Here is a 22,270-nt window from a genome sequence, read left to right as displayed (position 1 = left end):
CAGCAAGCAGAGGCGTGACCATCCCCACCCACCTTTTCCAGGTGTATTGAGTGGAGTCTGCGCTCTTTCTCCTTCCTCCCCAGGAAGACAGTTTCTTGGGGGTGGGTTTTCTCTGTCTCTTAGTTTAGGAGTGATGGCCTAACTCTCCACCCTGGTTCTCAAGGGGAAATCTCCTTCCAGCTATAAAGCCTTAAAGCATCCAATCCCCAACTCCCAGTGGAGGTGGTGGCTAACTGGGGGTGTCCCCTCAGTAGCAAGGGGCCCTCAGAGTACCTGATGGGTCTTGAACACTTTCCAGCCCTGCAAGATTTCCAAGTATGACCCTGAGTTGAGATCTTCTCAAATCTTGGACAAGAGGTCCCAAGAAACACAACAGGGCTGCTTGTATAAGGCCGCTGGGTTCTTCCCTCACCCGCACTGGTTCTATTTAAATATCCCACCCCACCGAGGTAATGTCTTCCAGTAACGAGGATCCCTCCCAGTCTCAGGGAGTCTGCTTTTCCTGGGCGACCTACATCTCTCCAACTCTCTTTTCAGACAGACAGTTTCCAGTAATAGACTCTGTCCCTCAAAATAAGATGACAGTACTGCGGTTGACCTCTGACCTCCACATGCATGTGCACACACGTATATACAGGCACACGCAGGTGCACGCACACACTCCTAAGTTAAAATGAGAGGATAAGCACGAGGAGCCTCACCTGTGCTCTCAGCCCTTCATAGAAACAGCTGTCTCACTAGAGTGAGGCCCCTCGTAGAGACCCTCATGATGGGTCAGACTAGATCGAGCAGGCGAGTTGGGGTGACCATGCCAGTGAGCAGGGAGTTTTGATAGATGGTAGACATCCTGTCAGTGTGAAACTGGGTTGGCTTTACCTGGTGTGCTGTTCTAGCTACAGGTGGGTTAAACACCTCCATTGTCTCTTACATCCTCTTCCTTACTGAGAACTGAACCCCAGGCCTGGCGCAGGGGCACAAGAATGCTCTACCACTAAACTATACCCCGTCCTAAAATGCTCCCCCCCCCCACCAGCCCCGGGAGTGATAGGTCCTTGGGAGTGATGTAAAACATGCAAAATTTATAAACATAGTCTATTTTATGAGTGAGCTCTTGACCTGCATGTATTGTGTGCACCATGTGCATGCCTGGTGCCCTTGAAGTCCAGAAGAGGGCACTGAATCCCCTGGAATTGGAGCTGCCATGAAGTTGCTGGGAACCAAATGTCTTCTGGAATAACAGCTGGTGCTCTTCACCGTTGAGCCATCTCTCCAGCCCCCACAATCGTATCTCCTACAGAAACTACTTCCTAACATCTTAATGTGAGAAGACATTCACAGGTGTCTTGAGGGAAGGCGGCAAACCCAAGAAACGGCAGATTTCTCAAGATTTGTAAATGCTCTGAGCTCCACAATAAACATTTTCCTAGTGTGGTAATTTGAATGAAAACGGCCCCCATAAACTCATAGGGAGTGGTGCTATTTGACAGGACAGGTATGACCTCATTGGAGGAAGTGCGTTGCTGGGGGTGGGCTGTGAGGTTTCCAAAGCTCAAGCCAGGCCCAGTGGCTCGCTCTCTCTTCTTGCTGCCTTCCAATCCAGAGATCCAGATCTAGAACTCTTGGCTTCTTCACCCCTACCACCTCTGCCTGCATGCCACAGTGACAGTAGTGGACTAAACCTCTGAACCTGCATGCCATCCCCAGTTAAATGCTTTCTTTAAAGGTTGCTATGATCATGATGTCTCTTCACAGCAACAAAAACCCTAAGACACTCAACAATGCCTCTACTAAAGAGTACGGTGAAAGCTGCCCCCTTTTTTTTTCTTCTGGATTTTTGGGACAGAGTTTCTCTGTAGCTTTGGAGCCTGTTCTGGAACTAGCTTTTGTAGACCAGGCTGGCCTCAAACTCACAGAGATCTGCCTGCCTCTGTTTTGGAGGAAGTCACTTGTTGGTTCCCAGCTGCTCAGATCCAAAATAATCACACAGGAACTGTATTATTTAAATCACTGCTTGGCCAATTAGCTCTAGCTTCTTATTGGCTAACTCTTACGTATTAATTTAACCCATCTCCGTTAATCTGTGCATCACCACAAGGTCGTGGCCTACCAATAAAGTTTCAGCACATCTGTCTCCAGAGGCGCTCCATGACTTCCCCCTCACTCTGCCTCCTTTCTCCCAGCATTCAGTTTAGTTTTCCCCCCACCTCCCCTGCCTCTGCTACCTAAGTTCTGCCCTATTAACAGGCCAAGGCAGTTTCTTTATTCACCAATGGTATTCACAGCATACAGAGGGGAATCCTACATCACCTCTGCCTCCCATGTGTTGGGATTAAAGGCATGCACCACCACCACACAGCTTGAAAGCTGCCCTCTACTTGACAGTAGAAACCACTGTCTAGTCTACTGTGATTTGCTGTGCTGAATATAGGAGGCCCAAGAGGAAGACCTGTTTCCAGTAATGATGGGCTTCCCCTTCTTCAAACAGGTCAGGGTTGCCTGATGAGGATGTCTGTAAGTCTCAAGCATTTTGTGGAATTGAACATCTTTATGGCTTGAATCCTATTACACAGTTTTATAAATAGTCCTTGTTGAGTTAGTAAAGCTTGTTCCCATGGCAGCGTTGGACCAGCTTTCTTCAGAATGTACAGTAAGGAAGTGAGACCAAGGAACAGAGTTTTACCAGCACTGAAAGTCCATGACTTCACAGGGATGCTTGAGCTCAGCTTCCACCAATAGTTGACAGATTGTGTATACACATGTGCACATGTATTCGTGTTCATACCAGAGGACAACCCCGGCTGCCATGGATTATGTATGCACATGTATCCACATGTGGAAGTTAGAGGAATCTTGGATGTCATGAGAGGACATTTGTGAGTATATGCCAAAGATGGTTAATAATGTCCTTATGTATTAGTCAGGGTTCTCGAGAGGACCAGAACTGATGGAGTGTGTGTGTGTGTGTGTGTGTGTGGTGTGTGCATGTGCACACATGTGCATACGTGTGATTTATTAACATGGTTTACAGGCTGTGGTCCAGCTAGTCCAACATTGACTGTTTGCCAACACAAAGGCAAAGAATCCTTTGCCTCAGTCTATGAGGCTGGATGCCTCAGCTGGTCTTCGGTATATGCCAGAGTCTCAAAGAAGTAGGCTCTAGTGCCAGTGAAGGAATGGGCTTGCCACCGAAGACTGAGGGCAAGCAGGCAGAGAGAGACAGAACACTTTCTTCTTCCATGTCCTTTATATAGGCTGCCAGCAGATGTGGCCTAGATTAAAGGTAGGTCTTCTCACTTCAAATGATTTAATTTAAAAAAAAAAAAAAAAAACCCACACAGGTGTACCAAGCCACTTGGGTTTTAGTTAATTCTCAATGTAGTCAAACTGACAAGCAAAACCAGCCATCACACATTGTTATATTTCTCCCCTACATGTTAAATGCCCTGACTTGGGAGTTTCTAGGGTGTCATGAAGCACTCTGAAGAGTCTCACGCCACACCGTCAGCACCCAAAGCTAAAGTTATAGTTATACATGTTAAGTAACTAGTAAGAATAAAAACTATGCTATGATAAACCCCGACATCCTAAAATTAGAGGATGGGATGTCTTCAGGAAAGAATAGGGGAGCACTCCTCACAGGTGGTGGCCTGGGTATGCTTTCCAGTTAGCTGCCTGACTGCTGCGGTGCAGATGGTACCCATGTGGATGAGGCTGGAACTGCCCCACAGGGTTGTGATGGATCAAGCCAACACTCAGTGCAGTCTCTGGCACAGAGGTGGTCGTTTCTGAAGCCTCCTTTGGGTTTTCCTTGGGCGTTCTGTTTGTAGACAGGATTTCACATGTCCCAGGCTGTCTGTGTAGTGGAGAATAAACTTGAACTTCTGATCCTCCGACCTGTACTTCCCAATTGCTGGGATTACAGGCATTCATTCATCACCCCACTGAGTTTATGGAGTTGCCTCTTCTTCTTTAATCATTTGAAAGTTATTATTAAATGTGATGGATGTTTTGTCTGCATGTATAGCTGTAAATCATTTGTATGCCTTGTGCCTGTGGAGGCCAGAAGGGGGTGTCAGATCCCCAGGGTCTGGAGTCACAGATGGTTGTGAGCCACCATGGGTGTGCTAAGAACTGAACAAGACTCTCTCTCTCTCTCTCCCTCCCCCACCCCCACAGTTTCTCTGACTGATGTGGGATTCCCCTCTGCTGTGAAAATCATTGGTTAATAAAGGAACTGCTTTGGGTCTACAGCAGAGCTATAGGGGGACAGAGCTAGGTGGGGGAAAACTAAACTGAATGCTGGGAGAAAGGAGGCAGAGTCAGAGAGAAGCCTTGGAGCTGCTGCTGGAGACAGATGTGCTGAAACTTTGCTGGTAGGCCACGACCCTGTGGTGATGCACAGATTAATGGAGATGGGTTAAATTAATATGTAAGAACTAGTCAATAAGAAGCTAGAACTAATGGGCCAAGCAGTGATTTAAATAATACAGTTTCTATGTGATTGTTTTGGGTCTGAGCTGCTGAGCAGCTGGGAACCAACAAGCGGGCCTCCTCCAACATCTGGCTATCCTGGAACTCACTTTTCAGACCTGGTTGGCCTCTAACTCACAGAGATTTACCTGCCTCTGCCTCCTGAGTGCTGGGATTAAAGGTGTGTGCCACCACAGTCCGGCATTCTGGAAGTGTTTTTAACTGCTGAGCTGTCTCTCCAGCCCTCTCTTTAATCGTCTGATTCTCCTTAGACTTCAAGAGTAGGGAGCATGAACAGAGACCTCTTATACCATAAACTGAGATTAAGTTCTCCTGCCCACAAGCTGCTCATCCGGGGTATTTGTTACAACCATGGAAACTGGAGAAACAATAGTTGGTTTGACTGTACCATCTTTTTTAGGGGTGGTAGGGATTATAACCCACAATAAATGTCATGAAAGAACAAGGCATTTCACTGACTCCTTTATGTTTATTTAGGAGGTAGGGGAGGGTGGCAGAAGGGTCACAGGAGAATTACCTACAGGGAAAAGGTAAGGGGGAGGGGTCTGCGGGGCTGTGCAGGAATGCAGTGACTGCTTCTGTAGGCGAAGAGGAGAGGGCACATCTGTAAGTACCTGGTGCGAGTCCTGTAATAAAACCTACCTTCATGAATGGTTACAGTGGAATACTACCTGCTGCATTCATACGTGCTTCTAGATTTTTCTATATACAGTATATGATCACTTTTTATAAATGTACAGCTTGGGGGGAGGAGATCTTTCTTATTATAAGCACAGCGTTAAACATAAAACCAACATGGGCCAGCCACATTATAACCAAAGACCAAGAGAAAGCAAGACCAACAGCCTAGCATCCAGCTCCTTCCCCACCAGCAGTCTGAGTGGGCCTGGCTCCCCCAGGCTCTGAGGAAAGGCCTGTCCTTGGCATTGACACGTGAGTGCCTGTTCACACCAAGTCCAGCCTCCAGAGGGCAGGTCCTCCCTGAAGGAGGGTTGGCAGGGAGGAATTGTATCAGGTGTGGAAGAGGAAGGAATAAAATGTGCTCTTCAACCAAAGGCACTTGTCAAGAGTGGCCACCTGCTGTCCCCTGGGTCCCCGCCCGCCCCAGCCAGCAAGCGGCCCCTGCTACTCTCACCAGATTTAAATACAAATAAATAAATCTTAGTGGGTGGTTGTTTTTGCACTCCTGGGGATTAGGCTACCTTTTAGGGTTATTTATGGAGTGACACTCCTTGTTCCTCATCCAACTTTGTCTGTGTCTTCCATGGGGAAGGTGCTAGCTCACTGTGGATCAGAAGGGGAGACCCCAGGAAGTCCCCTCCCCAGTCCACGCTTAGAGCTCTTCTGCCCGCACTTCAGTCTCTGGGCACCTCAGATCTTGGTGACATAGTTGTTGGGAAACAGGCCCTGCTTGCCTCGCAGTCTACCCGTCCACCAGCCGGAAGGATCTGTGGAGGCAAATGGATCAGGTGAGTGTGGGCCACACCCCTGCTCCCGTGGGCTCAAGTGACTTGGTTCTATTCACAGTTTCTTGCTTCTGTGTTTTATTTCATTGTGAAAGTTTCTTGTACAGAGTGAGCTGCCCCAGGGCTGAGGATATAGCTCAGTTGAGAGATACATAGTCCTTTGCCTACTATTCATCAAGCCTTGGGGTTCCATTCCCTGCACCGTATGAACCAGCATGGTGGCCCACGCTTGTAAACCCAGCACTATGAAAGCAGAAGTAGGAAGATCAGAAGTTTAAGGCCAGCTTTGGCTAGAAGAGACCCTGTCTAAAAAAGAAAAAAAAAAAAATCTAAAAACAGAGAGGGAACCAGGCAGGGGTGGTGCACGCCTTTAATCCCAGCACTCTGGAGGCAGAGGCAGGCAGGTGGATCACCGAGTTTGAGGCCAGCCTGGTCTACAGAGTGAGTTCCGGGACAGTCAGGGTTACACAGAGAAACTCTGCAACTCTGCCTCGGGGGGGGGGGGGGGGGAAAAAAAAAAAAAAAAAAAAAAAAAAAAGAAGGAAGGAAGGAAGGAAGGAAGGAAGGAAGGAAGGAAGGAAGGAAGGAAGGAAGGAAGGAAGAAAACCAAACGACAACAAAAGCAGACATGGAAATGTAGCACCCGTCCGCCTAGGGTCAGCCTGGTGCAGGACGACTCAGGCGACTCAGGCGCTGCCATCCCGTCTCTTTCTGCTGCTCTCACCCCTCCCAACCCCACCTCACAGTCTGTTCCGGGAGAACTGGTTCTGCCTCCGCCCTGTGAACTCCTTCCCATCCTCACTCCTGCTCATCAGCTTAGCTCTTTATGATGTTTCATATTTCAGTAGTTTATCAACATCTCCCGTAGCCCAGGCTGGCCTCAAACTTCCTACGTCATAGCGGATGACCTTGAACTTCTGGTCCCCACTGCCTCCACCTCCAGAGTTCTGGGATCTCAGGCAGGTGCTAACACATCTTGATTGCAGCAGTGCAGGAAATCAAATTCAAGCCCTTGAGCTAGAAGACACTCACCGACTAAGCTATGTCCTTGCCAACACCTATAATTTTCTAGCTTCTCAGATTTCTACAATTTTGGGAGATTCTTTCCATATGACTAGGAACAAAACTCTGTCATATTTCTAGGACATTTTTCTTTTTTAAAATACACGTAAATATTTATTTGGATTTTTATCTTGGTTTGGTGGAATGAAGAACAAACCTAAAGTAATTATTTTGAAGTCAGGAGTGAAGAATTGGGATAATTGCTGCCCAATGTCTCCATTTATTTCCTCGGAGAGAGGATATTTACAGGAACTATGTCGGGTACTCATTTCCCCAGCGTGGGCGTGTGGGCATCTCCATTCTCACCACAGGGACAAAACTCACAAGGTTCTGAAAATTAAGTTTGTGCTTACTTATTTAGTGGAAAAACTCGACCTGAACTGATGTGGATGTGTCTGGGAACTATCCTCCAACTAAGTGTGAACACTCGGTGTAGCACATCATAGATGTGTGCGTGTGTATATGTGTGTGTGTATGTTGATATGATGTTATCAATACACACTTGTATACAACCCATCCTTCCTTAAAAAGGGCATTAGAAAAAAAAAAAGTCTCAATGGACCTAACAGCCCAGGCCTGCAAACCCAATTACCGGGGAGGCTGAGGCTGGAGGATCATGAGTCTGAACTTGCGCCTGGGCTAGAGTGAGTTCAAGACCAGCCTAGATAAGTTAGTGACACTCCATACTAAACTAAAAAGTTCAAGGAGGACCGAGAGAGCACAGCCCAGGGGCAGAGTGCTTGCTTGCCTAGCATACACAAGGCCTTGGATTCAATCCCTGACATTGGAAAAGGCTTTGATCATATAGTTTGAGGCCTGGATTACCTCTGTCTACACCAGTGGTTCTCACCCTTCCTAATGCCACAACCCTTTAATACAGTTCCTCATGCTGTGGTGACCCCCAACCATATCATTATTTTCGTTGCTACTTCATAACTGTAATCGTGCTACTGTTTTGAATTGTAATGTAAACATCTGATACACAGGATACCTGACATGCAACCTCTGTGAAAGGGTCATTCGACCCCTGAAGGGGTCATGACCTACAGCTTGAGGAAACACCGGTCTACACAATTCTGATAAGTGAGCCCATGAATAATTCCCTGCGTGTTCCTTGGGAGGCTCTTACGGCCAGCCGCACACTTACCTTCTTTAATAATATCAATAACGTCATTGGCATTGAAGCTGAGTTCGTCTGTGTCCTGAGCGTCATAGGCGTACAATGCCTTGCACTGTGGCACCTGAGGCTTGGGCTTAGGTTGGGGTTTCGGTCTGCCCCCTGCTGGGGGAGGCCTGCTGGTTGTTTGTCTTCGGACTCTGTGGAGAAAGAGCAGGACCACGTGAGACAGGGACACCTCGAAGAAGCAGCAGTGTTTTTTGGTGGCTGCAGCAAGCTTCTTTCCCCCTGAGCCATCTTGCCAGCCTTTATACAATGTTGCCCCAGTTTGCCGTTCACAGGGTTTCTAAGGTGCATGATTCCAACTTGTTCCTATGAGTGAGCTTTTCTGAGACACAATCTCATGCATCTTAGACTCCTCAAACTCACTACCCACAATCCAAGGCCTGGGATCAGGGACGGGGACGCACACTGTCACATCTTCATGGCCTCATTCATGCTAAGCAGCATTCCGCTAACTGAGCTACAATCCCAGTCCTAGGAGCGAGCTCTTTAAACTTGCATCTGGAACAGTTATTTCGTATGTTTAGAAAGAGCACGTTTAGAAAGGACAGGGAAAGTGAGGAAACGTTTTCCCCACTTAGCTTACGGCCAACCCAAAGCAAAGCTGGCAAAGGGAACTTAGGTTATGCACTCTTCCGGAAGGGTCTTGGGGATGGGAGAGCAGTGGGATGGCTCCATGGGAAAAAGGCACTTGCTGCCAAGCCTGGCGACCTGACTGTGATTCCTGAGCCCCACATGGTGGAAGGAAAGAGGTGACTCTCAAAAACTGTCCTCTGACCTCCACACATGCACCACAATGTGCACATACCTACACAGACACTAACAGATACATGTAACCACATGTGGGCATACCTATACAGACACTAACAGATACATGTAACCACATGTGGGCATACCTATACAGACACTAACAGATACATGTAACCACATGTGGGCATACCTATACAGACACTAACAGATACATGTAACCACATGTGGGCATACCTACACAGACACTAACAGATACATGTAACCACATGTGGGCATACCTATACAGACACTAACAGATACATGTAACCACATGTGCACATACCTACACAGACACTAACAGATACATGTAACCAGAAAGGGAGGGTTCTGAGGTAAGTATCAAGGTGGGAAGGGCTGTCTCTTAGGCCTAGCCATATCTACTCAAACCTATAAGAATAGAGAACAAAGGGGACAGCCTTATAGAAAGACTCGTCATTCCATTTTTGATCCATGCTTTCAAGAGACCACAGCCTTGTGCTTGCTGAGCTCCTGGGATGACAGACAGATGTGCCCTAGATGGCATGAGCTAGCTGCATCAGGCGGGAAGGGGATGGGGTAGGCACCACATGAACCTTGTCTCTGTCCCCAGGCCTGTGGAAAGCAGCAGACCCCAGGATAGCTCCAGCTCTTCATCCAGGCCACCACACACTTCTGTCTCATGACAGACTAACTCAGGGATCTTTACGATGACATCACCTCACACCCAGCATCCATTGGACCTCTCCCTTGTCTGAGAAGTGCTTACTCCTGGCTAGCAAGCAAGTTTTTGATTAAACGCCTATATATATTGGGCATGTGTCAGCATCTGGCTAGGAAGAACCCTTAGCCAGGACTAATCATCTGCTCTCCCAGCAACAAGAAATGGGGGCGGGGTGGGGTGGACATCAAGCACCTCAGGAAGGAGAGAAGAAGTCTACTGCCTGGAAGTTCACAGGGCATGGTGGGGATATGTGCACAGATGCCCACATACCTGGGTTCACAAACCCCACCCCCAGAGACTTGTACAAGGAAATTCAGTCTCCTACATCCAAAAGTGTGTGTGTGTGTGGGGGGGGGGGTGCTACTGTCCTTAGGGCTGAGCGGTGAAGCCTGGTGGGGAAGGAGTGTCCAAGAATACTGGGGTGTAGCACACTCTCCCGTGGGAGGATCCCGAGGGAGGGAGAGAGTGGGAAGACGAGACCATCGATGTACATGGGCATCTGGAACCACTACACGGTCTTCTTCTTGTTGTTCATTACTGTTTTGAGACAGCGCCTGTACTTGAGTTCAGAGTGCAGCTAAGGAACAGGGAAGCCTCAGCTGATGAAGAGCCCTCTATCTCTAGGGTTGGGTGGACTGGGGACCTGGAAGCTGCACAGAGCCCAGCCAGTCACAACAGCCCTTACCCAGGCTAGCTTAGAAGAAGCCCCAGCAGCCTGGGAAACGCAGCCAGTTTTTTTGGTGTCACTAGGTGGCAATGCTGCGTAATTAATATGGAGAACTAATGGCTTTCAACACACTGCCAGAAACTGATTAATGAGGTCTTTTAGGTACCAGGAGCTGGCCACTCCCAGCCAGGGTGACTGCCAGCTCAGTACAGAAGGGCCCCTGAGCAGAGCTGGCTCGGTCCCCACCAGGGCTGATGGCTTAAACTTCCAGGAATTGTGTCAAATACTTGTGAAACACGGTCATTAAAAATTAAATCTTACAAACTTAACAATTAAATTAGCAAAGGAAAGAAATATGCAAGCTTTGTCCCTTCAGAACCGTTTTTCGGCCCCTGCTCTGGAGGTTATGGAAGTCTGTTACTGGTGTGAAGTGGAAACACCGTAACTCCGTGTGACTGCTAAGCCAGCCCCTTCCGTGTAGCCATGCTGGAGGCCTGGCCAACAAAAGGCCACGGTATGTGTATTTACCACGTCTTGTGTATTTACCACATCTTAGCTCGCTTCCTACTGCTGCCATGAAACACTGACCAAAGCAACTTGGGGATTCTTGGCTTCCGTGTCCTGGTTACAGTTCATCACAACTCTCAGGGACTGAAGCCCAGACCACGGAAGAATACTGCTTACTAGTGTGTTCATTCGCTTTCGTATATAACCCAGGACCTAGGGGTAGTTCATCCATCACTAAACAAGAAGATGCTCCACAGACTTGCTCACAGGTAAATCTGAAGGAGGCAATTCCTCAGTGGAGGTCCGTCTTCCCAGGTAAACCTAGCTTGTGCCAAGTTGACAAAACCTAAGCCACATCCCCTAGGAACCAGCAATTGTTGCAATCTAGGCATTTTTGTTTGGTCTCGTTGCTCACCCACATGCTGCTGCTCAGGGGACCCTTCCAATAACAACTGGATTCATCCTGATGTGAAAAACGTTTCCCTGCGGTTGATGAGATGGAACAGCACTTGCTGTTCTTGCAGAGAACCCTGGTTTGGTTCCCAGCACCCACAGGGTGACTCACAACTGTCTGCGACTCTAGTCCTTGGGGATCTGACACTCTCTTCTGGCTTTTGAGGGTTCAAGGCATACATATTGTGCATAGACACACCTCCAGGCAAAACAACTATACACATGAAATAAGATAAAAGTTAAAATGCTTTCTGGAGTGAAGCTTGACTGCATACACCTGTAATTCTAGCACCTTGAGGCTGAGCAGGAAAATCACCAGGAGCTCAAGGTCAGACTGACACGGGTCAGGTCTCAGAAATCAAATAAAACAAACAGCAGACTTTCTCTTCACTTGTTCTGAACTGTTTGTACAAGGTTTGGGTGATTTTGGTCCCTCTGCTACTTTACGTTGTTTGTATTTCTAATTACTGTCCCCTCCCACCTCCTGGCCCATTCCACATTACAAAGGCAGGCCCTCCACTGGGAAAATGGGGACTGACTGAAGTGAGAATCTCAGTTTAACAATAGAGTTTCTATCCCTGCTGATATCGCAATAGTCAAAGTCTTACTTTGTCTATGGGCCTGTCTGTATCTCTGCAGACGCATGTTAGTATACAGCTATAAAACTACCAAACAAATCTAATATCTGATTCAATGTACTTTTCTTAATTAAAAAGTTTTACATTATTTATTGTATGTGTTGAGGGGATGCACACCATAGCATTTGTGGAGGTCAGAGGGCAGTTTGCTGGAGATGGTTTTCTTATTCTACCAAGGGGATCCAGGGGACTGGAGTCAGGTCAGCAGGCTCGGTAGCAAGCACATTTATCCGCAGAGTCATCTTGCTGCTGCTCTATATTTAATTAAAAAAATGAATTTTATGTATATGGGTGCTTTGTATGCATGTATGTCTGTGTACCATGTGTGAGCTTGATGCCCCTGAAAGCGGAGAGGGCACTGGATTCTCTGGAAATGGAATTACAGATGGTTGTGAGCTGCCAGGTGAGTGCTGAGAACAGAACTCAGGTCCTCAGGAAGAATAGCAAGAGTTCTTAATAGCTAACCCACCTCACTAGTCCCATATGTAATTATTTTTACAAAGGAACTAGCTTTCCTGTTGTGACTTGATGGGCTCCTTCAGTTCAGGCAATTTGCATACATCGCTTTGTGGCTTTTGTCCCTTAGCTCTATGAATGTATGAAGAATTGACTTAACTTCTCTCTCTCTCTCTCTCTCTCTCTCTTTCTCTTTTATTATTTTTTTAAGCAGCGCATTTTACTCAAGTATAATCACACTATAACCCAGAATGCAATTCATTTTTCCTAAGGAAATATGCACAGCACATCTGAGTTGCATGCTGAGAAATTACCCTGCAAGGTGAATCCTACATTAGTGACTGGCGAAGACCACAGTGCAGGAACTGAGATCAATGCCAGTTGACATTCAGGGCCTCATAGACTGCTGGGGGATGCAACTGAGAAACAAAAAGCTAACTGGCATCAAACATCTCCAAACTGAGGACTAGTCGATGTCCCTATCCTGGTCTATTAAGATGTGGGTGTGATGATCAAAGATGAAGCTGTTCTGTGAATGGTCCATAGGATGTGGGTGTGATGATGATCAGAGATGAAGCTGTTCTGTGAATGGTCCATAGGATGTGCGTGTGATGATGATCAGAGATGAAGTTGTTCTGTGAATGGTCCACAGGATGTGAGTGTGATGACCAGAATATAGCTGCTCTATGAAGCACATGGGATACAGAGCAGGAAGGAATTTGTGACTTTAAGTTGTCCAGATTGAATGCAGTGCCTAATGACAGCTGCAGCATCCTTGTACCAGTGTGCCCTGGCTCTGCTCTGTACCATAACTGTACAGAGCACAGTGTCAGTCCACAGTGTACTAGGGAGTGTTCCTTGCCTAACTCCATAGGAACAAATACAAAAGAATGTGGTCGAGATCTTGCTTAGAATGTGTGAGTTTCTGGGCTTGATTCCTAGAACCACAGAAAAACAGCTCCCCCAGCTCAAGCTGCATTGTGCTTTGTTATATATTTAATCCTATAATCTTTAAGAAAACCCAGAAGGGGGGGGCTTTTCATTTATTATCCATTTTTAAAGTTTAATTAATCAATTAATTTGCCAGGGTGTGTGTAATGCTTGCCAGGGCTTGTGAGTGGAGGTCAGAGGACATATTTCAGGGGGGGTCTATTCTCTCCTACCATGTGGGTCCTAGGGACCAAACACAGGTCCCCAGCTTGGTGACAAATACCCTGACCAGTCGAGTCATCTCACCAGTTCTCAGTTATTGGCATCTTATTCTTCCCACTATACACATGAAAACACCAAGGCACACAAGCTAAGTGGCAGGCACGAGCTGCCCGACAAGCATGGCTCAGTATGTTTGATGGTTGAAAACAAAAGGAACGTATGAACCAGACTCCCGTTCCATCCTTCCAACTGCGCTAGGCCACTTTCCGTGAACTTTCTGAGCCGCTCCCACCATTTCCAAGGTGGGTTTGCTAGGGAGGGCTGGGGATTTAGCTTTTGAATATCACTGCTTTTGTTCTGCAGATGTGAAATGTGGGCCTTGGATTTCCAAGAAGAAAAAGAATAGAGTCTTATTATATTGGCTTTAGAAACCACGTTCTGCTCCAAAGGCTGAAACCATAGACGTTACTGGAAGTATGAGAGCGGGTGCCAGGAATTCCTAAGACCTGGAGTCAGCTTGAGCCAGGTTCCGGCTGCTCCTGTAGACTGTAGGTTGAGAATATTGCTATTGGACGCTTACTGGACATTTTAAGCCTTTTGAAAATATGACTCTTTAGGAGAATGCTGCCTGACAGGGGACTCCCAGGCAGCACGTACAGCTTCCTAGTGATCTCTCCTTTCCTGCGTGGCGGGAAGCCCTGCCACCCAGCACCTGCCCCACTATTCTGTTTCCCGGACTTCTAGTTTGCTTAACCTCAGGAGCATCTTTGGAAGCTCCTGTAGCCATTCTCTCACGAAACAGAACACGGGATTAAAAACAACAACAGACATTACGGTGACCACAGGAAAAGCTGCCCAGCACATGCAGCCAGGTCAAGAGTCGCTAGGAATCAGGGTGAAGGTGCAGAAAGGCTCTGTGATTGTTGCAGAGTCTGCCTTCTTCTCTTGAGAATCAGGGCAGATCTTTTGAGACCGGGTCTCACTGTGTAGCTCTGACTGGCCTGGACCTCACTCTGTAGACCAGGCTGGCTTCCTGAGGAACGATGACAACCGTGGTGGCACTCATGTGCAGGAATGCTACAGAACAAAGGTGGAGAAGCTTGAGGGGCTGAGGATGACGCTCAGGGGTAAAGCATTTGTTTAGCATGTGTAGCGGCCTGGGTTCCATCCCCAACACTACAGAAAAAGGAAAACAACAAAAGGAGGAAAAGACAGACAGACAGACAACAGACTTTGTTGGAATGATAACTAATTTAGTGAACTTCTTGCTCTCTCCCAAACCGACTGGCTAAGCGGCAATTAACAAATGCTTCCCTGGACAAGCTTGAGGGCTAATGACACCAGTTGATATCAGCCGTGGTACAAGCTCCCAAAGAAGTGAAGATTGTGCAGAATGCGTCTGTGCAGAAAAAGAACCCTGAGGGGCCGGGGAGGCAAAGGGAAGAGAAGCCCAGGATGTGGAGGACCAGAGAGGAGACTGTGGTGGTCCAGGTCTAGGCTGGTAAATTCAAGGCAAGCCTTTGGCACTTTGATCTCAATTAGAATCCTCATCCTTGTGGAGAAAGAACAAGTTTGGGGTTCTCTTCGGCTCCAGCACAGCTTGTCTTTTGGCAAAGAGAAACTGTTAAATTTAGGTAACCATGAGCCTCCTGAAATGCCACAGCCAAGTTCTCTGCCACATTAGAAAATGAATTTTCAAAGTTTGTGTTGTAGAAAATAAATGCTAGGTTCCTAATTTCTATCTCCTTGTTTGCATGTGTGTCTTATGTATGTACGCCACCTAAATACAGTGCCCTGGAAGCCAGAAGAGGGCATCTAATCACCCTAGAAGAGCTAAGGGGGGTGTGAGTGCTGGGAACTGAACACAGGTCATCTGTGAATGCAGTTGGTGTTCTTAACCACTGAACCATCTCTCCCCATACCATTCCCCTTTCCTGCCTCCTGTGTTTTTCTTTCTTTAGAGACAGGTCCTGGTCATTAGCTGAAGTTGGCCTGGAACTCAAACTATAGCAATCCTTTGCCCCATCCTCCTAAGTGCTGGAATTAAAGGCAGGAGCCACCACATTCAGCTAAATTCCTATGTTTTAGGGACTGTCTGCAAAGCATGTCTAGGTGTGTAATGAGAAGCCGGGCTAGGATTCTTGTGGCTGTCGAACTCAGTGTGCTAAGGGCAGAGTATACATGTGTCAGGCAGGAAAATCACATCGCCTGTTGGACAGTGGTGAAGCTTCCTTCCTCCCAGCCAGTCTCTAAGACGCAGCATGTGTATACAGAGGCCTGGAGGCAGGGGAGGGTGTGATAAGACTTCAACAGGGCTGGAAGGGAGCAGCCTTGGTGAAGACCCAGCGTTCCTACATCGCCTACTTTTGGCTGACAGATGCTCCCGGCTGGCCCATATGCAAGTCTGCAACTTGCAAGGCAGGCTGAAAAGATGGTGCTGCTTGCCAAAACCAAAGCAAATAGGAAGCCAGCAGACAGAGTGAGGAGACTTGGAGGGTGGCTGCTTATAATTCCCTGCCTACTTTAGAACACAAAATGGGGCCCAGGAACAGTCTCGGGGCTGTTTTAGTGATGCTCGGGCATATGAATAGCATCTGAATCAAGTGAAAAGCCCACTACCATAACAGTACCTTCCCAGCCCACCATTCTGTGCACCTTATCAATTGGACACCAGCTGCCCTTTGGATTTCTGTGCACCACGTTTGGTGAATGGCACCACACTGTCTGGGAACTTGGTAGAAATGTACCTGGGAGAACATCTCAGTTGGTACTTGGCTTATGACATGAGCATGTGGAGCTGGGTTCAGATAACCAACACCCATGCCAAAAGTTGGCTGTGGCAGTGCGTGTAATTCCAGCTCTGGGGAGGTGGAGACTGAAGGATTGCCGAGGCTGACTAGACAATCGGTGAGCTATAGGCTCAGCGAGAGACTGCATCTCAAATAATAATGGGGTAAGAAAGTGAATGCCACCTGAAGCCCACACATGTGCGCTACACACACACACACACACACACACACACACACACACACACACACACACACACGTTCACTGCCGCAGTCAAATTTTAAGAGAGAGGAGGGGGAGGCAAGCCCTTCAGGCAATTCTGGTTAACAATAGGGTTTGAGAACCACAGCTGGAAGCTGAACCAGTCAATTCAACTGGGTCATGAGAACCTGTGGGACACAGCTGTTTACATAAAAGAAGGTAGCATGCACTCTATTAATGGCCTCCTGTCTGTAGCCCAAACGAAGGGATAAGTTAAGACGTGCTAGGGAGCACTCAGGAGGCAGAGGCAGGTGGATCTCTGAGTTTGTCACCAGCTTAGTCTACAGATTGAGCTCCAAAAACTCATGGCTTCATCAAGTTGGACTTCGGTGGTGTGCATACTTTGGTCTGCCATGGGTTCCCTGTCTGGGGGTGAGTAGACATGTGTGCTCCATCTCCCCAGGAAATGTTTTGTCTTACAACAGTCTTACACTGACGTGTTTGTGTGTATTTGGAACAGAACCCAGGTCCTCCGCAAAGACAGTAAGTGTTCTTAACTGCTGAGCCATTTCTACCGGGACCTTGATATCCTATTCTAAATGTTGCTGAAACCATGAATTGTTACATTTATGCCACTGCAGGCACAGATACAACTAAGAAAACAGACAACTGTCACCCCTCAACTACAGCAGATGAAAACAAAGATCACTCGTTAGCAGATTCTTGTGACTGAGTACACGTGGCTTGATATTTCCAAGGAAAGCCCCTTCCCAGGGGATGAAATGGGCTATGCTGCTATTAACTTGGCCCCCTGTCATGGGTCCGAGATTATAGGACTTCGGTAGAAAACTGAACTTCAGAATCAGTATTGATGCCCACAGGACCCTGAACCCTCTGCAGGATTGGTGAAGCAGAGTTCGCTGACTTTCCCACAAGCCATGGGAAATCTTACCCAGCAGCACCCTGGTCTGGGACTTTGAGGAAATCCAGGCTCTCTGGAGTCTGTGACAATCGGTCTGAGCCTGTGGACTGTTGCCGTGGCAGGGGTGGGCGGGCCATAGAGGTGTACAGGCTTTTCTGATTGGACCTCTGGTTTCCAGAAGCATGAGGAGGCACAAACTGGTTTCTGATGACTCCATTTTGATGGCATCCTAGAGAGGAAAAAGAAGAAACAACGTCAGTTTCTGAAGCTTTGCCGAAAGGTCCTTCCTTCTTATTCCATTAACTAGCTGAAGGCAAGTGATTTAGCTACTCTGCTTCTCAGTTTCCCCATCTGAAAATATTACTACCAGTGATACATTGTTTAAGATTTATTTATTTTTTTTATGTATACGGGTGCTCTATCTGTATGTATGACTTCATGCCAGAATAGGGCATCAGAACCCTCTATAGATGGTTGTGAGCCACCATGTGGTGGCTGGGAATTGAACTCAGGATCTCTGGGAGAGCAGCCAGTGCTCTTGACCTCTGAGCCATCTCTCCAGTCCCCAGTAATATATTGTAAGGAAGTTAATAGACTATTTTCCTCCCAGCTTTATTGAGGTTTAACTGACAAATCAGATTGTATTTGGGGACTACAACCTGATAGCACCAATGTCACCTGCCTAGGAATGTCTCAGCTGAGCTTGAGTGTGGCAGCAGAATTTCTAGGTATCTGGGTTCAAGTCCACAGTCAGAGCAAGCTGAATTTGCAGCCAGTTGGCAGGGCATTTTTGAGTCCATGAGGTCATGACTCAGGAGGGCAGTGGATTAAATAGTTGGGCATTCATTTTCAAGGAGTGAGTCTCAGGTGTCCTTGTCCTTGACTGCTGTGTGACGTACGGGAAACCCTTCACGCAGGCAAGGGAAATGCAGCCATCTATCTAGCTAGATCAAGTCGACAAAGAAAGTTCTGTGTACCAAACAGTGATTTCGAGTTAAGATCCCAAAAGTCTGCATTTGTCAGTGAGTCATGGATGCATGGTGGGGTAGGCCCTCGATCATGGGTCATCATTACTCCCTGCCAGGTGTGAAGTAGCCCCCCCCTCTCTTCCTGCTGACACATCAGACAGAATGGAGAATCATTTTCTTTGAGGCCCACTTCAGTTGTGCAGGCCAGAAAACTGCAGCATTCTCTAGTAGCAGTGGAGTGGCCAGGGCTCAGGGATTCAATTCTGGCTCTGAAAACCACATTGGTCTTGAGCAAGGATTGTAATTGCTCAGAAGGTCAGCTTCACCATTAAAGGGCAAGGAGACTGGTCCAACGTTTACATGCCTTCTTCCATCTCTGCTCTTCATTTCTCTGTTATCTTGGCACCCTTCTAAAGGTACAAGTGAGCTTTCCCCTCCCCAGCAACAATGGAGCAAGTCCCTATTCTGAATGGCAGTGTTCTGGGGCAGAGAATTTAGAAGTATGGCTTTTCATCCAGCCGCTCTCTTGCCATTTCCTCCCACAAGCTCCAGGCTGGGTGGAAACTAGATGCTTGAGACAAATAAGACTTTCTCCTCATCTGACCCAGTGAATAAGGATTTGAAGGGCTCCCCACAGCATCTGGGATTGGGGAGGACACTGAGGCCCCACTCGCTGCCAAGAGCGCTAAGGAGAGGAAAGGAGTGTGGTAGAGTGGGGTGTTTCCGAGGGCACAGAAGAGTAGGGGTGTGTCCCCATGTCGCCAGAGATTCTTTTGTCCACACTGAGATCACAGACCAAGAACACCCACTCAGCAGATATATTTCATGCCTGTTGAAATTAATAATAAAATTTGGCTTGTATTATACGTGCTTTTCAGATTTCATTGTTCTACGAATTCATTTTTATTACATTTTACAAAAGTATGGTTTGTGGTGAGCTGTTTAACGTTTGAAGATCCAAAGGAACTGAGGGCTGAGAAGAGAGTTCAGCTGCCTTGCAAGCATGAGGATCTGAGTTCAATCCCCAGCACCCACCCAGACAAAGCCAGGGTTGGTGGCTGGGAAACATTTTAAGATCCAAAGGAACTGAGGGTTGAGGAGAGAGTTCAGCTGCCCTGCAAGCATGAGGATCTGAGTTCAATCCCTAGCACCCACCCAGACAAAGCCAGGGTTCGTGGTTCATGTTTGTAATCCCAGCACTGGGGAAATGGAGACAGGAGAATCCCTGTAGCCGGGTAGGCACCCAGTCCAGCCTAATTGGCAAACCTCAGGCTCTAGCAAGAGACTCTGTATGGCCAGGTGGTGGTGGTGCATGCCTTTAATCCCACACTCGGGAGGCAGAGGCAGGTGGATCTCTGTGAGTCCGAGGCCAGCCTGGTCTATAGAGTGAGTATCAGGACAGTAAGGTTATGCATGGTTCCCAAGAACCAATATTTGAATTTGACCTCTGGCCTCTACATGTATAGGTGCAACATGTATATGCACCCCTTCCCATTTTCACCTGCAGACATACCACCAACAAGCACATGGACCTGCACACACCGCCACACCGCCCCAATACCCGCCTCCAGTAAATAAAACAAACCTGAGAAATGGAAAGTTCTGGTCATCACTTTTATAGACCTTTTGAGAAGTATTGCTTTAATGGACTTGGGTTAGTTCCTCACTTGACTGATGAGGAAACTGTTATTTAGAGGTTGAGGCTATGTTCAAGGTCAGGTGCACTGTGGGCGGAGGCAAAGAAGCAGCCAGGTAGTCCTGGCAGGAGGCCAGCACTAAACAGGAAGACAGCATGTGTAAACCCTGCTTCTCCTGGGTTCCTCTGAGCTTGGATGCTCCTCAAGGGGTAAAGAAGAAAAGGAAGAAAGACATCTGGGCTAAGGTGAGGCAGAGACTCCAAAGGCTAGGAGAGCTCACTTCTCACTGCTGGGCAGAGTTCACGCTTAGAGTACAAGCCTGAGATCCCAGAGAAGAAGATTAAGGAATTGCTTGGAATTACTTATCTTGTGCTCTGAGGCAAATAGGATCCTCTTGTCTGCTATGACTTGGCTCGAATACGGCCCCAAGATAACCTGTTCAGACCTATCCTAAAATGATTGATATCCTATTCTGGGGAAAGTTTCTTACAGTCTGAGCTTTGTGAGTGATGGAGATTTGTTTTTATTTAAATACTGGAAAGTATGGGGACGGGCAAGGTAGGTCAGTTGGTAGAGTGTGTGCCTAGCACACACAAAGCCCTGGCTTCAAGCCCCAGTATCACACAAACTGGATATTTACTGCTGTTTATGCTAGTAACCCCAGCACTTAGGAGGCAGAGTCAGGAGGAAGGTCAGAAACTCAAGACCATGCTCAGCAACACAGCAAATCTGGGGATAGTTTGGGCCATAAAATCCTCTTTAAAAACAAAAAAGCTGGGCGTGGTAATTCACATCTTTAATCCCAGTGCTCCAAAGCAGAGGCAGATGGATCGCTGTGAGTTGGAGGCCAGCCTGGTCTATTTATTGAGTTCCAGAACAGCAGGAACATAGCGAGACCCTGTTTTTATTTTTTATTTGGAACAGAATTTCTCTACATAGCATAGCTCTGGCTGTCCTGGAACTCACTCTGTAGATCAGGCTGGCTTCCAACTCACAGAGATCCATCTGCCTCTGCCTCCCAAACGCTGGGGTTAAATGTGTCCTGCACTGTGCCCAGAAGACCCTGTCTTAAAAAACAAAAACAAAACAACAAGCTGAAAAATATGAAACAAGGGCCAAAAAAAGCTTCGGTAACATTCTGTAATTCCCCCAGATATTATTTTAGGTTAGGGACGTCTCCTGGATTTCATTTCCCTAAGAATAGATGTTCTTCTATTAATTCGCCAGGCCATTAGCTAATTATGAAACATGGCTGCGGTATGCGGCTGAGCCTGGTGCCGTTGGGTTAAAACCCAGAAGAATCCTGAGCTCATCAGGGCAACATCTGGCGTCATAAAACCAGCAGCGTTCTGCTTGCGGTGAACAGGAACTCATTCTGATCTCTCTCTGCCCTAGAAAGTGACAGAGGTGGGGAATGAACCCAGATTGTTCCTTCTACTGCAATGCGGGCTCACTGACTTTGTCCCCTGAACTTCAGGGTCCTGTGGATGGCAGCTGGGTATTCACTAGCTGACGGGTTTCTTCCTGAGCACTCTCTGTGTTTCCTTAGTGCGTGTGTCCATGTGTAGATGTGCATGTGGAGGCCAGAGGTGACCTCATGTGCTGTTCTTCACGAGTCATGCATCTTATTTCCTGAGACAGAGTCTTTCACTGGTGCCTAAGGCTCACTGATTAAGTAAGGGGGCAGACAAGAATTTTCCTGTCTGTCTCCCCAGCACTGGGACCCCAAGTCATGCCACAGTGCCCAGCTTTTTTATGTGGATGCTGACGCTTGAAACGCCAGTCAGGCTGAAACATTTCTCTAGCTCTCTGAACATCCTTTGTCAGTTGCAGGTCCAGACTCAGTAGTCCCTCTCCACGGAGCATGCGTGGCTTACCTGGGGGAGCAGGGGCAGCTCTCATTGGGTAATTGGCGTTCTTAGTTCCACCAGAATACCCTCTGCTTTGGATGGTGTTCCTTCTGGTGGGACCTGAAATAAACAAGCAACCGGGAATCGAACTCAAGTCATCGGGCTTGGTGGCAAGCGTGTTTACCCACCGAGCCATCTCATTAAGCCCCAAATTCAGGTTCTTGTCTTTACACCAGCCCAAACAAACTGTTTTAAATACAACTAGGACACGAATGCCAGGTATACTGTGCACAAGAATACAAGCACTTAGCATGCTTCTGCCTGTCCATTCTCCTTGACATTGC

At 47.5% G+C, this 22,270-nt stretch overlaps 1 protein-coding gene across 3 annotated transcripts in view; it reads right to left on the bottom strand.

Annotated features, from left to right (window-relative positions):
* Positions 1 to 4,943: 4,943 nt before the first annotated feature.
* Positions 4,944 to 22,270, bottom strand: part of Myo1e (myosin IE) — a 188,605-nt gene continuing 171,278 nt past the window's right edge. For all 3 annotated transcript variants that reach the window (XM_050125645.1, XM_050125638.1, XM_050125653.1), the window contains exons 25-28: positions 21,954 to 22,046; positions 17,502 to 17,700; positions 8,167 to 8,336; positions 4,944 to 5,939 (exon numbers count right to left, since the gene is read on the bottom strand). In XM_050125645.1, coding sequence (XP_049981602.1) covers positions 5,863 to 5,939; positions 8,167 to 8,336; positions 17,502 to 17,700; positions 21,954 to 22,046 — 539 coding nt within the window. In that variant the 3' untranslated portion in view covers positions 4,944 to 5,862. The remainder of the gene's footprint in view (positions 5,940 to 8,166; positions 8,337 to 17,501; positions 17,701 to 21,953; positions 22,047 to 22,270) is intronic.

This window comes from Alexandromys fortis, unplaced genomic scaffold (assembly GCF_014885135.2).
Source record: "Alexandromys fortis isolate MF-2015 unplaced genomic scaffold, M_Fortis_MF-2015_v1.1 scaffold_22, whole genome shotgun sequence".
NCBI lineage: Eukaryota > Metazoa > Chordata > Mammalia > Rodentia > Cricetidae > Alexandromys > Alexandromys fortis.
This window is presented reverse-complemented; position numbering and strand designations above follow the sequence as displayed.